Source organism: Solea solea, chromosome 13 (genome assembly GCF_958295425.1).
Source record: "Solea solea chromosome 13, fSolSol10.1, whole genome shotgun sequence".
In the NCBI taxonomy this organism is placed as follows: domain Eukaryota; kingdom Metazoa; phylum Chordata; class Actinopteri; order Pleuronectiformes; family Soleidae; genus Solea; species Solea solea.
This window is the reverse complement of record NC_081146.1, coordinates 14,769,916-14,786,635: the sequence shown is the minus strand read 5'-3', so window position 1 is coordinate 14,786,635 and position 16,720 is coordinate 14,769,916. Positions and strand designations below refer to the sequence as shown.

General features: G+C 39.8%; 1 protein-coding gene across 1 annotated transcript; it reads left to right on the top strand.

Annotated features, from left to right (window-relative positions):
* Window positions 1-7,725: 7,725 nt before the first annotated feature.
* Window positions 7,726-10,683, top strand: LOC131470812 (kelch-like protein 38). The gene is made up of 5 exons (XM_058646812.1): window positions 7,726-7,816; window positions 8,332-9,546; window positions 9,634-9,775; window positions 9,863-9,968; window positions 10,078-10,683. The coding sequence occupies exons 2-5, from the start codon at window positions 8,333-8,335 to the stop codon at window positions 10,365-10,367; spliced, it is 1,752 nt and encodes a 583-aa protein (XP_058502795.1). The 5' UTR covers window positions 7,726-7,816; window position 8,332; the 3' UTR covers window positions 10,368-10,683.
* Window positions 10,684-16,720: the final 6,037 nt, after the last annotated feature.

The following is a 16,720-nucleotide window of genomic DNA, read 5'->3' as shown; positions in this document are numbered from 1 at the left end:
TGACATAATTAACTACATTTAAAAATGTCTCCTGAGCCCTGAGGATACTTTGGTGACTTGTCGTTTTAAAAAAGAACTTTGTCCTATGGCTGCATATAATTATAGATTATTGACTGAGCTTCATTTTAACTGGCTCTGTAGCCGGTTATGTAAAGTTTGCAGGCGTCAGCTGAACAATTACGGATCTATTCCGACCTTGCACAAAGACTCAGTGGCAACTTTCACTGCAAAAGTTTGGTGACTCTTTTGACATTGACATTAGACTTTAATGTTGACTCTTACTCTGTGGTTGGTAAATATTCCCTGACATCTCTGTTTTAGATCCACATTATGTTTGCAATAAAATTGGGATTATGGTTTAGGTTATTTTTTATGTTTAAGGCTTTTTATATGCCCATTTTAACTTTCACAAAATAAACTCTCATTACAATACTGACCCTATGTGATTGTTCATCTCTAATAATTTGGAAACACAAGACCCCTTCTTTCAGCTAATGACATTTATGAATTCATCCACACCTTTGTGGCAGCCTGATGAGATTATTGAAATGTTATTTTCACTATTGTTACTATATCTGTCTTCAATAAATCACCTCCAAGCCTCTGCTGTCAGACTTTTTAACCTAACTGAGCCAAAACACGTTTGGTTAAAACAAACATTCTTTTTATATTTTAATGACCTGCGATAAACTGCATGTCAGAGTCCAAGAAAAGGATGCTAATCCTTTATAATCACTGTTTATTTTTCACTGTTTGTGGGCATCTCATCCACATCCCTAAGCTAGAGAAGATTTGTTCATGATGCTGAAAGCCTGGCAATATTTTTTTGCTATGTTACTTTGCTTGTTTGTTTTTTTTGTCCTTTTATCTTACTATTACCAATATTGGCATTTACAGCTGTGCACTTCAAAAAATCCCTGCAAGTTGCCAAGAGCTGAGTAAATGAATGCCAGTATAAACTTTGCATCACCATCCTTTATATAAAACAGGAAAAAGTCACTGATAGCGAGCTCATCCGAGGTCATCCTGCAAAATGACTTATAACATTAAAGACATTACATATAAAAAACAGTACAATTATATACACACAACGTCAACAAGAAACAGTCAACGGAATCACATACGTTCACATTCATACTGCTCCGGGGCAAATAAAAGCTGTTTGAATTGAGAAAAGGAGATCATCTTTGAGATGCATATTATTTAAAAGCAAGCTCTCCAATTTAATATGTGCTAATACGTTAGTTTTTAAGAGTCAGGTAATTTTGTGACTGGGTAATTAGACCAGACAGATGTCCTGGTAATTTGCCATTAAGTGCTTTGCAAATGAATTGTACACAGTTTTGTTTTCTTGTTTGCCAAAAACTGCTCTCCAATTTTATAGTAGAGTGTGCAATGTTGTGTCCTAAACCTGTCACCAGTTATGAATGTTATGGCAGTGATAAAAGTGGCTTTAGTGTGTTTTAATTCTATTTCGATCACTTGTATATTGTCTTTTCTTGTATAACTACTTTACAATAGTAATTGTAGCGTCTATGGAAAACCATCGCTGCCCATGAGACGTATTCTAACCTTTTGATTATTTAAATGATATCTAACTAGCACCAAAACCACGACTTGGTATCTGAAAGAAACCAGATTTGGTGGCAGTGGAAACGTACAAAGTGTGTAGGATCTTTAAGCACGTTGTTAACTTTGTAATAAACTGAAATAAAAGCCATCATTTTACAACATGAGGATGTTTGCACTCAGTAACCCATAGGTAAAGAATGGTGACATTACGTACATAAGCGCCTGAACAACTAATCTCAAATAATAAACCTCTTATCTGTGATGCTAAACAACACATTTCAACAATGTTTCTTCTGTTCAAAATGGACTTGAAAATCTTGTTCAGTTTTTTTTTGACTAACAGGAACTGACCAGAAATGTAAGCATGTTAGTTATGCAACAAAAAGCCTCTTCCCCACAGCAGGGCCAAGGTCACACAAAAGCTGTTATTTAATTTCACTTAATGTCACATTCACCTTCAAACTGAGGTAGATATAAAAACAGCCACACAGCATGTACTGCACTTGTATTGTAACCCTTTTCCATAGCCCCTCATACATTTGAATGTTAGGAGATAACAGAGAGTGCAAATGGAATGGGACACAACTGCAAAATGTAACTTTACTGATCTGGTTCACTGAGCCGACGATGTGAGATTACAGGGATTGTTACTCCTCTTGCTGTTTATTCTAACAAATGCCAACACTGCTGTTATCACGGTGCTTGGTTCTGAAGCCGAGCCAGTACATTAACTGTAACTATGTGCGGCCTTTCCGGGAAAGGAATACATGTGTCAAAAAAACAACACAAACAAAAAAGAATTGCCTTTGCTTCACTCACTGCAGGTGTTTGTTATTATCTGTGTTTGAGAGGATTAGTAACTGCGTCACACAAGCACCAGTCTTAACCAGGTTTCAAAGAACAACACCATCTTAAGACAAGGTTAGTATACAGACAAAATCACCAACATAATTATCAGCTAATATAATGCATTCCATAAAAGTTGGCAGCGTGTAGGGGTGGGATACAAGAGGAGTGTGTGAGAGGAATGAGGGAGTAGAGGGGAGGTGTAACAAGTTTCCATGAAGACACAGGGAGAAGAGGAGGGTGCCATGATGAGTGCACGGATGATTATATGGTGAACAATCCTGTCACTTGCGACCAGATTGTCTTGTTTGCTCCTTGTGTTCACCTTGTGATTTTTGGATCTCTGCAAGACTTTACCGTTGTGCCCTTTGTGTTTGGATTATTTTCACATTAAAGTCGTATTTTTACCTGCACTTACCCATGAGTGGTTATCCTGCACTTGGGTCCGACATTAGCAAGTGTTAAAATCCATACTGACTCCACATAAAACCCCTACAGGAATGTTATTTGATTCCAATTGTTGTCTGATTCGTGCTGTTTTATGTTGATATATGTTATTGCTCTGTGGTATCATGGACGACTGTGGCACCTTAAACAATTCAATTGCTCTGTTTGAAAACCTCATTTTCCCTCTATCATTCCCTTCATCCACCTCTCCCTCAATCAGTTACAATCAGTTACTATGTCTGTCACACAGAATAAAGAGGGGAAGACAGTTATAGAGGCCTTTAAAGACCGCAAAGTAATTTTGCCTCCAGAAAACCTGCCAGTGTTTGTTTTCTCCCTCCCCTCTCAACATTTTTCTTTCTTCCTGCAGTGCTTTGCTCTCTGTCTGTCTGTCTCTTCATTTCATCGCCTTTGTGTTTATGCTGTCTTTCATGGGCCTCTCTCTTTCTTTCTACATTTCTATCTCACTACCTTGCTCGCCTGTACTCCCTTTCCTTGCATGCCCTCTCTCTTCTCTACCTCAGGTATACACCCGGCTGGCTGCTGCCGAGGGCTGACTCTTTAAAAGACACTGGCTCCTGCCGCTAGCGGAATAACAATATGTGCTACACACACACACACACACACACACACAGGTTCGTGCAGCTACCATTTTAAGGATTCTACATTAACATCCCCCAACCCTAACCATAACAAGTGAATGCCTAACCCTAATCTAATTCTAATCTAAATCTCAGCTGTTTTCCTCCGACATTAGGGTCTAACTCATTAGGATCAGGTTTTGGGCTCCATGAGGACTACGGGTCCTGACAAAGTCAGTGTTTATGCCAGAAAAGGTTCTAAAGAGGTAAAAAAATACACACACACACACTGGTTTTTGTTACACACTAGCATTAATTTCCTAAAAACTAACCCTAACCCTAATCTTAACCATACAACATGTCTCCACCTTGAAAGGAAGTGTTCCAGGAAGACACGTCGCCATACTGTGACGGTGTAAACAGATTCAGGTCCCCACTACATTAGTAATACCTGAACCCAGACACACACACACACCTCCCACATATGAAGCAACATATAGCACATGTAAAGACACACTCATGTCCACTGACACCTCCTTTCTTCCACACAGCCCACACAGAGTAGCTGTTCAGACATAAAGGAAGCCTGTATTCTCCAGGTTGCTCAGCACCTATGACTGAATGACCACCATGTCGACAAGAGGAACCCTGGGAGAGCAAGAGAGGGCACAAGTGTGTAAACACAAAGCATCATTCCCCCGCCACCCCCACATTTGTGTTGCCACAAAGCACCATTATTCTTTACAAATAGCATGTCCTGTATGTGTTGGTTACATCAGAAGAATTTTAAGCAGCTAACTGTAAGCCCTTTAAGGCCCTCATCCCTGCCCGTGCATGTGTGTATGAACACACTCTCACTTACCTTCCCACCACAGATCGCCCCACACTACCCCACACTCTCTCTGTGTTCCTCGGTCTCTGAAGGCTTCTCCTCAAACCTCCCTCTCTACGCTGGACTCTTTGTCGATTCACAGATGGATGTCTCTCCATCAAAGCTAGATTACTGCTCTCAGTGTTGCCAGGCATGGATCTCTTTGCACCTGGGAGTAATGCCCCACGGCAGATTGACTCAAGAGATTATCACATGATTTTCACCGTCTGATTCAATTGTTTTGGCTATCTGTGTCTGAGTGAATTGTTTTTTTTGTTTTTTTTTTCAGATTTCACTGCAGTTATCTGGGTGACTTAATGGCTTTATTTGTAGAACAGTTCTGCTGGCCTGAAGAGAAATCTTATCACTTTATACTCTTGTTATGTTTCCTCCAGCCTTGACAGCCTGTTGCAAGTCACAGGGCACAAAGCAGGGTTTTTATCGTTCTGAAATTTGAATAACATTAGCCTGACACCTAGTGGATAGAATACTGCTGGTCTAAAATAAAACCTGAATTTCTTTTCTTCTTTTATTGATACAGCTGCTATACTCTCTTTGTTTTCAATCTGTGGGAGCAAAGCTTGTTTAGGCTTTATGACTCATTCAAGTGTAGAATCAGTGCAACCTCTGACAAGACAGTGTCCCTCATTCTGGAAAAAACAACAACTTATAAATGGGGGATAGAAAGAAGTATTACAAATAAACGTGTGTGGTTTTTGTTTTATAGCAGGATGAAATGCTCAGCACTACTGCCTGCTGGATACCGTGATGGTTGTCAAATCCAATTGCACAGAACAGATTAAAAAAAAAAGGATCTCATTCTCTATCAGTTTGATTTAATAAAGAAAGCCTTAATTAAGCAAAGGCAGGTGAGAGAGAACCACTATCTGGCTTGAATAAGAATTAGGGCTCACTGTGTGTGTGTGTGTGTGTGTGTGTGTATATATATATATATATATATATATGTGTTATAATGCTCAGATTCTAGGTTCACAGAATAGAAAATAGTAATTTTGATTTCACTGTTCATGTTTTCTTTATTTAACCATTTGACCAAGGAGAGCAGTCAGGTTTTTAGGACTTCAAAGGACATTGCATTGACTTACATGCATTTCCTGAAGACTTACTCGAACCTTAACCTAACTTTAAAACACATCTTCACCTTGTGCAGATTTAGGTCCCCACAACATAAGGAAAACCATGCACACACACACAAACACATGTTCGAGCAGCTCATATCGACTTCTACCAAAACAAAGCCTTATGTCTAACCCTAACTTTACCCTAACCATAATAAAAATCTTAGCCCTGAACTTAACCAGTTCCCCATAAACAAGAATTTGGCTAATTGGGGCCAGGTTTTGGTCTCCATGGGGACTCCTGGTATCAGTGTTTATGGCAGAACAGGCCCTAAAGAGGTAAAAAATACAAACAAACACACACACACACACACACCCACACACGTGCGCGCGCGCACACACACACACACACACACACACTAATAATCAGTTTGATCTAAATCCTCTGCAGGCTCTATTAGACCATGTGCTTGCAAGAAGATAATCATTTGGTGATATGAAGGCACAGCTGCATGAAAATGCTCTGGTGCAAACTGTGTGCCAGAACCGTAACTGCTTATATATGTTGCAGCCTCAAGGCAGACATAATATCATGAGTCACTTTTGTCAAGGTGAAGAATGACAAACAGATAAGACAATGTGCTGAACTTAAAAAGGATGCAATCAGAGTTTTCAATATTAACAGAGCAAAACACAAACAAGTTGAGCTTTTGCACATGTCTACACAGATTGTTGGGATTATTTTAATACACATGTCAATTTTGAACATAAACAAGACAGGGAACCCGTCTTTTTACAATTACTGTACTAGGTTGAGTTTGTACTGATTCAACCACTAGATGGTGCTGTTGAGTTACATGCTGCACAGCAGTTGTGGCGGCCTAGTATACAGTGACCATATTTTTTTTATGCCAACACTGTGTAATCAACAGTCCACAGAGTTAGACAGTAAACATGAGTAATTTATGGTCTCATCTTGTGACTTTGTTGTGTCATCCACACTGAGCTGTGTAGCTATTTCAATGTGATTTGCAGAAATTTATAAACAAGCCTCGTTACAGAAAAAGCCCAATAACCTTTAATGTTTTGATTCTTCGTCGAGCTTTGAAACAAACACAGTATATACTGTAGCCACTGTGTGTGGTGTGTTCAGTAAGCATGTTTTAGAGAGCATCAAACAAATGAGATTGGAAATAACTCAGACAGCAGACGCATGCATCTGTTACTGCAACTTAATCATGATAATTCCTAATACTTGTTACATTTAGGAGGGTTTATTGGCAAAAGGTGAATATGCTACCCATATGTATGTTTATTCAAGTGTATAACTTATTTAAAATGAGATAGAATAAGCCTTTTAAATAAACTTTAGTGAAGGGCCTTGCATTATGAAAATCACCGTCTTTCTACAGCAGAACAGACTTGTGTTTTCGCACTGGAAATTTACTATGCCAATGAAGATTTACTGACCTGCCCACATCAACCCGATGCATAAATCAACAAAGGAGTAGGATGAAATGGCAAAGAGGGAGTGGACAAGAGGAAAGAGTTGTGAGTATTTACATTCTGTCTGGTCATGCAAAGTACACCATCACTCCTTGCGCAGTGTGCCTGAGAAAGGAAGAGATGAGCAGAGGATCACTCTGTTTATTGCAAACTGCAGTCTCACCATTAGATGTGACTAATTCTCACACGTGGACCATTGAAAAATAAAGACATTTATTTTAAGAAAAAAAGGGAAAAAAGAAGAAGCCACAGTCATTTTTCTGTTTTAACTCAGGCTGAAACATATTTACTTGTGGTCACTATATTTAAAATGCAGTTCCTCTTTTGCAGGCATCTTCTCATGTGTGTTTATGTTGCTTCTGCAGCAACCTAATTGCATTTTTGTATGCTTGTGTCTCTGCAGTCAGGCGACAGAGTATGCAGCCAACAAAAAGCACCAAAGTATTGGTGCTGTTTTCACTGCTACAACGTGCCAGACAGAGACAGAGATGACGGAGTGAGCAAGAATGCAAATAAAGACACAAAATGGAGGTCGCATACAGGCAAAAAGAAACAAAGCAGGACTAGGATGCTGGAGAGCGAATAGGTAATAAGATAAGAGTGATGGGGTAAGACAGATACTGAGAAAGCGTCCCAACATGTCACATGTGAGCGCAGTGCCATTGCCAAACTGAGGCTCTATTTTTAGGGGAGGAATGTACACAGAGGCCTCGTGGAAAGGGACCATAACAACAAACAGAATGCAACACACTCCTGAAAACAGACTGCTCCCTTTGGACCACGCAGTCACGCCGCATCAACACAAGAGAAAAGAGGAAGAAAGGAACATGACAAGACATATTTCCGAGATCTGACTCTGAGTATTCAGTATTCGGACCAAAGAAAACATATACAAAGGCAGAGACGAGGAACAGGTAGGTAGGACACGTAGTCGAGCGTGGCTTCATGAGCCCCAAACTTTAGCTCTGTCTGATGTTGGCATGGCGTTGAAAACATTTTAAGAATAGATCAAGCATGAGCTTCACCTTGTTTCATAGTTACATGCTGAGGTGCTATATTAAACTTCTGATATCTGCTGAGACATTGAGCAAAATAATTAGGCTAGGCCCTGTTCACAAAATATCTGCACTGTTGAACATGGTCCATGTCCCAAAAGGTAAAGATCTAAGTACATATAAAAGGTTGAAATAATTGCTATTTGGTGTTTTATACTAGACTTTTGGACTGAGATTTCACTGAAATCTTTCAGTATTTAAATAAATATATGTAATATATGCATATAAATGTGTATCCATGATTATGTGTTTTAACCTTAGCCTCGAAAAAGTAAACCAGATCGTTTATTCTTATAAATATAAATACATATATATATATAAAAAAGCCTGAACAGCAGATGGTTCGACAATAACAGCTTGTTCTCCCCCCCCAGCATGGATCAACCAGCAGTCTTCCACTACAAAGACAAAGAGCAGTCCTCCAACCTGCTCTTGCAGCTCAATGGACTGAGACAGGAAAACATCCTGACAGATGTGTTACTGTGCTCAGAAAACGCAGAGATCCCATGCCATCGTAATGTCCTGGTCTCTAGCAGCCCTTACTTCAGAGCCATGTTCTGCCACAACTTCAGAGAAAGACAGCTGACCAAGGTTGACTTAAAGGACATCTCCTCAACCATTCTGAGAAATATCATTGACTATATTTACACTGGACTCATTAGCATTAGCATTGACATTGTGCTGCCTCTGATGCAGGCAGCATCCATGTTTCAATATGGCCGCCTCTTTGAGGCCTGTTCACATTTCCTTCAGGATCAGATGAGTCCAGATAATTGTTTGAGTATGATAAGACTCTCTGAGATCATGAATTGCAGCAGTTTGCAAAACAAGGCAAAGGAGATGGCTATGCAGAGCTTCTCAGATGTGTCAGTGTCTGAGGATCTGTGTGAGCTCTCCTTACCTGAGCTCATGGGATACCTGGAGGATGATGGACTCTGTGCGGAGGAGGAACAGGTCTTTGAGACACTCGTTGCCTGGATCCACTATGATCCTGTGTCAAGACGTGGCACCATTAGCGACCTTTTCAAGAAAGTTCGCCTTCGGCACATCCACCCAACGTACCTCTTCCAGTTCATAGCCAACGATCCTCTGATCCAGTCCTCCACCCTCTGCACAGAGCTCATCGACTCTGTGAGACGCCTCATGTTCTCCGTCAACACCAAAGGCATCGGCGACACAGCAGTAGACTTCAAACCACTGTGGGTGGCACCAAGGCGATACACCTACAGTGATATGCTGGTGCTGGTGGGAGGGAGAAAGAACAATCAGCAGACCTCACGGGAGGCCCTTGTCTTCGATGAGAACAGCCAGAAATGGCAGCGGCTTGCCAAGCTGCCCATTCGTCTATACCAGGCCTCTCATGTTGCCCTTCACAGTGTCCTGTACGTTATGGGAGGCCTGACGACAAACACAAAGCATAGTCAAGTCAGCACAGCGGTCTACACACTGTCCCTCAAGACCAACCAGTGGCGAACAGTAGAGCCCATGCTGGAGCCCCGCTTTGCCCACCAGAGTGTCTCCTACCTCCACTTCATCTTTGTCCTGGGCGGCCTTGGCCCTGACCGACATGTGACAGACAGTGTAGAGAGGTGAGATTATGTTGCTAATAATCTACATTTGCAGTATTAAACAAAGTAACTTGACAGATTACAACATATGGCAAAACATCTTTTAAGGTACAACAGTATGTTCAACCAGTGGGAGACTGTGGCAGCCATGCCAGAGGCTGTGCTGCACCCAGCAGTGGCTGCTACTAACCAGAGGATCTATATGTTTGGAGGAGAAGATGCCATGCAGAATCCTGTCAGAGCAATACAAGTAAGACATAAATACCTCCTTAATTACTGCTGGTGATTTTTTCATTTGATTGTGGCTTAATTCATTCATTCAATCTTCTTTCTGCAGGTATATCACATTGCTAGGAACATGTGGTGTAAGATGGAGAACAGAACCGTGAAGAATGTGTCTGCTCCAGCTGCTGTTATGGGTGACAAAATCTACATCATTGGAGGTACTTACAATCGGAAAGACAAGACAAACAAGTCTTGAGAAAATAATTTGCATTGTTTAGGTCAGCCACACGTGTTGCTCTTCTCATTTTAAAATCTGCCCTGTCATAGGATACACCAGGAGAGTGATCGCATATGACACCAAGGCCAATCGGTTCATCAAGTGTGCCAACCTGAAGGAGAGGAGAATGCACCATTCTGCAACTGTTCTCAATAACACACTCTATGTCACAGGCGGACGTCTCATCAACAGTCATGACATCATAGAGGACTCGGACAATTTCGAGTGCTACGACGCAAAGACAGACACTTGGACGTCTAAGGGAACTCTGCCCTATAAAGTGTTTGACCACGGTTTCCTGACTCTGACATGTGTCTCACAGACATGGGCCAAGGCATAGCTGAGGCAGATTTGACCGGACTTTATGTTGCAATTGATGTTTAGTCAGTGTTTCAAAGTTTCAGTTACGTAAATGAGTTTGAAAACTGTCAATTAAAATGTTTATGCATGCATTTATGCACAAAAGATATTCCAATTACCTTTATGTAGTTGTTCTGCACACTAATAGCAGTCATTTGTAATACTTTTATATACATTTCTAAATTTAGTTAACCCTTGGTGCTGTGGGAATGATACATAACTCCTTATATGGACATCCTGGGGGTGTGTGTGTTTATAGCTCACATATTCAGGCATTAAAAAAATGTGTATTGTTGTTGAGTCAAGTTATGATTAATGTTTTATTGCATTTTTGGTATTGATATGAAGTAGCAATAATTGTGCAGAAGTCACAAAATAGACTTTTCTTTTCATTCTTAAAAAAGAGTCAAGTGAACTTTGAACTGTGACGCATTTACAAATTTCACAAATTAAATCCAATTTTAAACATTTTGACTACTTTTTGCTCAGGTGTGTTATATAGTTGGTGAAAAAATTGTTTTTGCCTATATGTTGTGCTGAAAAAAAGGATATAAGACACTTTATCTTGCACATTCTTATAGCCTAGTAAATCCTACTGCACAGCCACTTTTAAATTCAGAAAGGCTGAAAGTGCAATTTTCAGCCAGCTTGAAATATGAATCATAAGATGTTTGGTGTCTAGTGGATCACCATCTGTCACAATGTAAAATGATAATTGTGTTATCGTATTGTATAACACTGCCAACCAAATAATTATGTAAACAAAATGCATGAGAATGTTGAAACTTCCACCATCATCTTTGTATGTTTACTCTATGTTGAAATAATAATTAACTCTGATTTTTAATCTGTGGCTCATTGAATGACCTCACTATAGTGTTAATTAATTTGTTGTTTTTTTTCTAGTAATACATTTTAAATATTTACACATGGCCTCTCTGTATCACTCTATCTGGAGAGTATGTCCTAACAGTGACTGTGAATGACATATGAGCAGCACGTGTCGTGTCCTGTACATCTCATCTCATGTCTCATCATGTGTCTCCTGTCCACACCGGCGCTTTGCATGTCCAGGCAGGTCTGGACAGGCAGCATTACACATTTAGAAGATAATGTAAATTAAGGTCAAGTCATCTCCATTGGATATATGAGTTTTAAGGTTCTATGGAAAGCACCGATGCACAGGAAAATGGCAAAGATTCAGCTGTCAAAGCAGAATCTCACAGGTTATTTATTTGATTTCAGAACACCTAGGTTAACTGAGAAGCAAAAGGGACTTGTGAGCTTCCTTTAAAAATGACAACATTCATAACAAGAGATACTAAAATATTACACAGCCTCTTGGGAGAAAATGATCCCTCAAAGTAAATAATGTGATTAGAAACCAATGTCAGCTGTTTCATGTGGAGTAAACATAATGTGACCGGAGAGTATTACACAGGAGACTTGATGTGTATTTCTATGAAACCAGAAATCACTGAGTCAGAGGTTTCAGTCACTCACTGTGGAGTCCAGGGGACAGTGGGCGGAGTGGGAGAGAAAGATGGGGGTGAACGGGTGACGGTGGTGGAAAAACGACTATGTATAGGTGATCTGATGTTATTTTGAGAAACAAACAAGGGTGCAAATGTTACACCGCGTGAGGCATGTTGTGGTCCCGTTGGTTGTTGTGAAAGTTGGCGGATGTGCCGGGGAGGGAGTGAGAAACTGATGAGGACGATTTCACAACAGAGAACCAGAGCGAGAGTGATGAAACTCATCCAGAATGAGCAGCAACAGGTGTGTATGTGTGTGGGACTGTCTGCAAATGCACGTGTGAGTGTGTATGTGGAGCGTTGAGCTGCACTGACCAGCTGTCACAGTTCGTCACAACATCACAACAAAAACAGGGATGACACACAGAGGAGAAACGTAGAGAGATTATTCACTCATGACATTTACCCTCGCTCTAATGTGATGCTTTACGTCTAAAAAAAACATTTACAAACATAGAAAAGAGATTTATATTTTTAAAATTCCTGTGTATATACAAATACTCCTTTATGTCAATTACAACAGAACAAGAGCACTGAGAGTGCTAAGGTCAAAACTAAGGTCAAACTAACATCCTCAATGACAGTCAGTGTTGTGCTAGTTACTGAAAAATAGTAACTAGTTACAGGTATTATTGACTTTGTAAAAAAGTAACTCAGTTACTTAAACCAAAAAGTAATGAGTTACTGAGAAAGTAACTTTTTAGTTACTGTAAAATGTTTTTCTAGTGCTCCCATTAAATAAAAGTTGATTGATTGAGTTCCCCTCTAGCCGTCATTTCAGTTCTGTACTGATGCTGAACAATACAAACTGTTGATTAAAACAATCGTTTCAATTCATTTGCATCCACATCACTGAATCTAATCATCCAAGCAATATGATCCGTTATGCACCAACACAAAGGCCATAAAGTCTTCCATAGGCTGTCCGTCACAGAACAAAACAAAAACGCATTGTTGGACACATTAGTGGGAGGTGTGCATGCTTTAGAGAACAGAGTCTCTTTAAGTGTTTGTTTATACAGGAGAGTAGCATGAAGGAGGAGTTTGGGAAGGTAAAAGCAGCCAAAACGTGTCCAAACACAGTTCACCATATTTCAGTTTCATTGTGTCTAAAAATCGATCCTTTCTTGCGTGTGTGATTGAAGTGGAGACACGAGGAGCGCCCAAGTGGCACAACAATGACGGTTGCCCTAGCAACACATATGTTTTGCTTGCATGCAAGTTCCATTTTATCATTATTATTATTAGTAGTAGTAGTAGTATTAGTATAATTATTATTATTACCTGTGCACGGCACCATGCTGATGATCTGTCTAAAAGCAGGGTCCTCCACTGTTGAGATGGGTAGCATGTTTTCCACTTTATATCTAAGGGGAAGAAACACATGTTTTTATGGACTCTTGGAATAATAGCCTGATATTGCTAAAAGAGATCCAAATAAACAATTAAACATACCGTGCTATTGTTTTATCAAGTTGTGCCTGGCTATGGGTCCGTCTTTCGAACTCCAAACGCTGCTGCTTGGGTGGAGTGGGTGTGTGCTCGCTGCTGTGACTCTCGGTCTCGGATGCTGCGTTAGCTACCTTAGCTGCTAACTTTGTCGAAGCATGCCGCTTATCCAGGTGCTTCAGCTGTTGCTGTTGTTCGCCGTAGAAAGTATTTTTGAACCGGGACACAGTCTACAAGTTATCGAAATGTTGTTTTCACTCTGCTCTCCAGTTGAAAATAATGTGAATACCTCCACAAGGAGAAACTTATCTCCCCCTGACCTGTTCAGTCCTCTTTGTAGCGCGTGTTTAATTACGTGTGGGACACTAGAGGGCGACAAGTGCTTTGTTTTTCAATTCAATTAAACTTTATTGATCGCTGTAAAACGTTGTAAAACCTCACTAAAAAAGATTGGAGTAACGCAGCGTTTGGTAACGGTAACGGAGTCACTGAATTTAAAAAAACAACGTGTTACATTATTAGTTACTGAATAAAGTAACGGCGTTACTAATAACACGTTACTACCCAACACTGGACAGTGCTACAGTAGGTACCATGCTGAAAGCATAAGGTTTGAGTTTTAGTTTTAAATCAGGGGTCTCAAACGCAAATGACCTTGGGCCACTGAACCTCTTATCAGACATTAAAAAATGTCTTTGGGGAAAAAAAGCAACTATTCAGTTGAGGTGATTTATATGATCTAATTCAATCATATTGATAGTATATTCCACCTTGATATCACAATAGATGTGACAATATTTCACAGAATTTTGAAATAAAAGTATTAATTTTGAAAAGGAATGATATATAGTTCACAATTCAAAATGTATTTATGATGTCAAATTAATCTGTAAATAAAAAAAAAAAGCATACAGAAATACTTAATATTGAGTGGAGGACCACATGAAAGGCTGATTATAAGATAGTGGGTTGCTCTAATCTATGGGATACATTATTCTGGAAACATGGCACGCAACTTTGTGGCTATCCATTGATACCGATTCAGTACTGATCAGATATTTCAGCATGAGCAGAAACATAAATTAAGCACTGATCGACCTGCTGGTAGAGCTGCATATAAAGTAAAATGAATACCAAAGTCAGAAGGACTTACCCTCATGAGAAAATTAATGACAATCCATCCAGCAGTTGAGATAACTGTGTGTCAGAGGCTGTCAGCTGTATCACCCACATCTGTATACTAGACTGACACACAGAGAACACTTCCAATTTATTATTCTTTTTTTGTGCATGTGACTCAAAGCTAGGTCATAGCTTCCTTCTGAGTCAGTCTGACCCAACTGAACAAACATTTACAGGGACTTTCCATGTTGTCTTGTAGTTTTGCCAACTCTAGAAATAGATTTACTTAGACATTGGGGACAATAGTGCACACACTGCTGTATATTCTACACACTGTGCAGTTATAAGCACACTGGTAACCGTCAAACAGTTTTTACGCATCATGATTCACGCCTCAAATCACAATACATCTGCTCAAGGTGTTGTAATAAAGTACCATGTGGCATGATGTTGACACATTTTAACATATAGTGTGGTGCTGAGCCCTTTGACCTTTTGTTTATAGTAGAGTTTTGGAAACAAAACTTCAGACATGAAGCAACGGATGCACCTTTACTTTAACAATGCTGGAGCTGTAATCACAAATGCATTCATTTTTAAATTAAAACTCTGAGTCTGAGTCTAATATTAAGTATTTTGGTGTGAGAACCAGTTCTTCATTTGCAAATACTCCGTTAATGTCACAAAAATGTAAACTACAGATGAAAAACAGAAGAGAAGTCACTTTTGTCAACTATCTGAAAAAGTTCTTCTTTCACATCAGCGACCCTGGTCCTGCTATTCTCACAGAATGTGTTTTATCACGGCTACGACTAGATGAGCGAAAACACTGGCCTGCTAGATTTGCACTCCCTGTACACCATGTGCTGCAGCTGTTGACATGTTTTGCAGTTTGTATGGTGTGTCATGAATTATGAGAACCCAGAAAATCTCCACTCACTCTTCTCTTTTACAGTCCTCTCAGCACGGTCACACATACACTCATTCACTCACATGGAAATAGACACACATGGTCACCCACTGCTGTGGCATTTCCCTGGGAACAAACACACACACACACACAGCATTTCTCACGCTGTAGGATTACAGCAGTTTACACATCAATGATCAACTTGTGGAGTACAATGATAAGATCACTTCCTCATTGATCCCTTTGTTATGTCTTGTACTGTAAGCTGATGGAACAGCGAATATACAACTCTGTCTGATCTTGCACAATAATCAACGTTTTTCAAAAAGCTTCCTGCCTATTAGTTGAACAAGTGAACCACTATGAGGAGGGCTATCGACATAAACAAGCAGATATAAAATGTGAAGTAGATTCCTAAAAGCCTCGCAGATGAGTGTGTAAATAGGTCATGTGTTTATTAAAGCTGATAAGGTGTGACCCGCTGACCTGGACAGTCTTAGTTACACATTATCTTTGATGGCATGGCCCAATATAAACAACATACTTTCAACCATCTATATTTCATAAATCAGTTTGTCCTGTTTTGAAATACAGTTGAACAACAAAGGACCCCCCAACCCCCCCATTCAGTCAAACACACACGCACTTTCCCACACAAAGGAATCTGCAGGACAACTTAATCTATTTATAAGGGGCTCCCATGAGTGGCTGAGAATCAGTGGACTATAAAGACATGTGATATAATGTTTTTCCCTCTTTATTCACAGCCAGTGCTCTTAAACAAAACACTTCCTGAAGACTAATACATTTTTTTTATCAACATTAATGTGTTAAAAAGTGCTGTGAGATACACTGGTTGTTGGGACCATGAATGAGGTTTGTCGGGGTTTACCAAATTATTTTACAATATAAGTTCATCTTTTCAATCATCTTCTACCGCTTTATCCTCTACATGAGGGCAAAGGGTGGGGTACACCCTGGACAGATCACTACATAGAGATAAACAACCATCCACTCTTACATTACCCGTTACTGCCATGACGCTATAAAGTCCCACTGGCCCGTAAAAACTTTTACAAAAAGTCCTTTATTCCCTCTGGAATATACACCCTGAACAAAATCGAACAGCCATCCCACCACACTTGATTTTGTCGTTGTTGTTCTTTTAACCGTGTTTCCTACTTTACTGTTTTTATTTTGTGAGTGTGAAAGTGCCCTGTGAGTGTTGAGTGTTATATTTTATGGTTTTGTTTTGAGAGTCTATCTATCTATGAATAAATGTTTTCCTATGAAATGCAGTGGATTTATAAATACTGG

Excerpts from the sequence above, each read along its gene's own strand:
- LOC131470812 (XM_058646812.1), top strand. The coding sequence starts at position 8,333 with ATGGATCAACCAGCAGTCTTCCACTACAAAGACAAAGAGCAGTCCTCC. Across the intron at positions 9,547-9,633 it reads GTGACAGACAGTGTAGAGAG|GTACAACAGTATGTTCAACC; the intron begins GTGAGATTATGT and ends ACATCTTTTAAG. Across the intron at positions 9,969-10,077 it reads CAAAATCTACATCATTGGAG|GATACACCAGGAGAGTGATC; the intron begins GTACTTACAATC and ends GCCCTGTCATAG.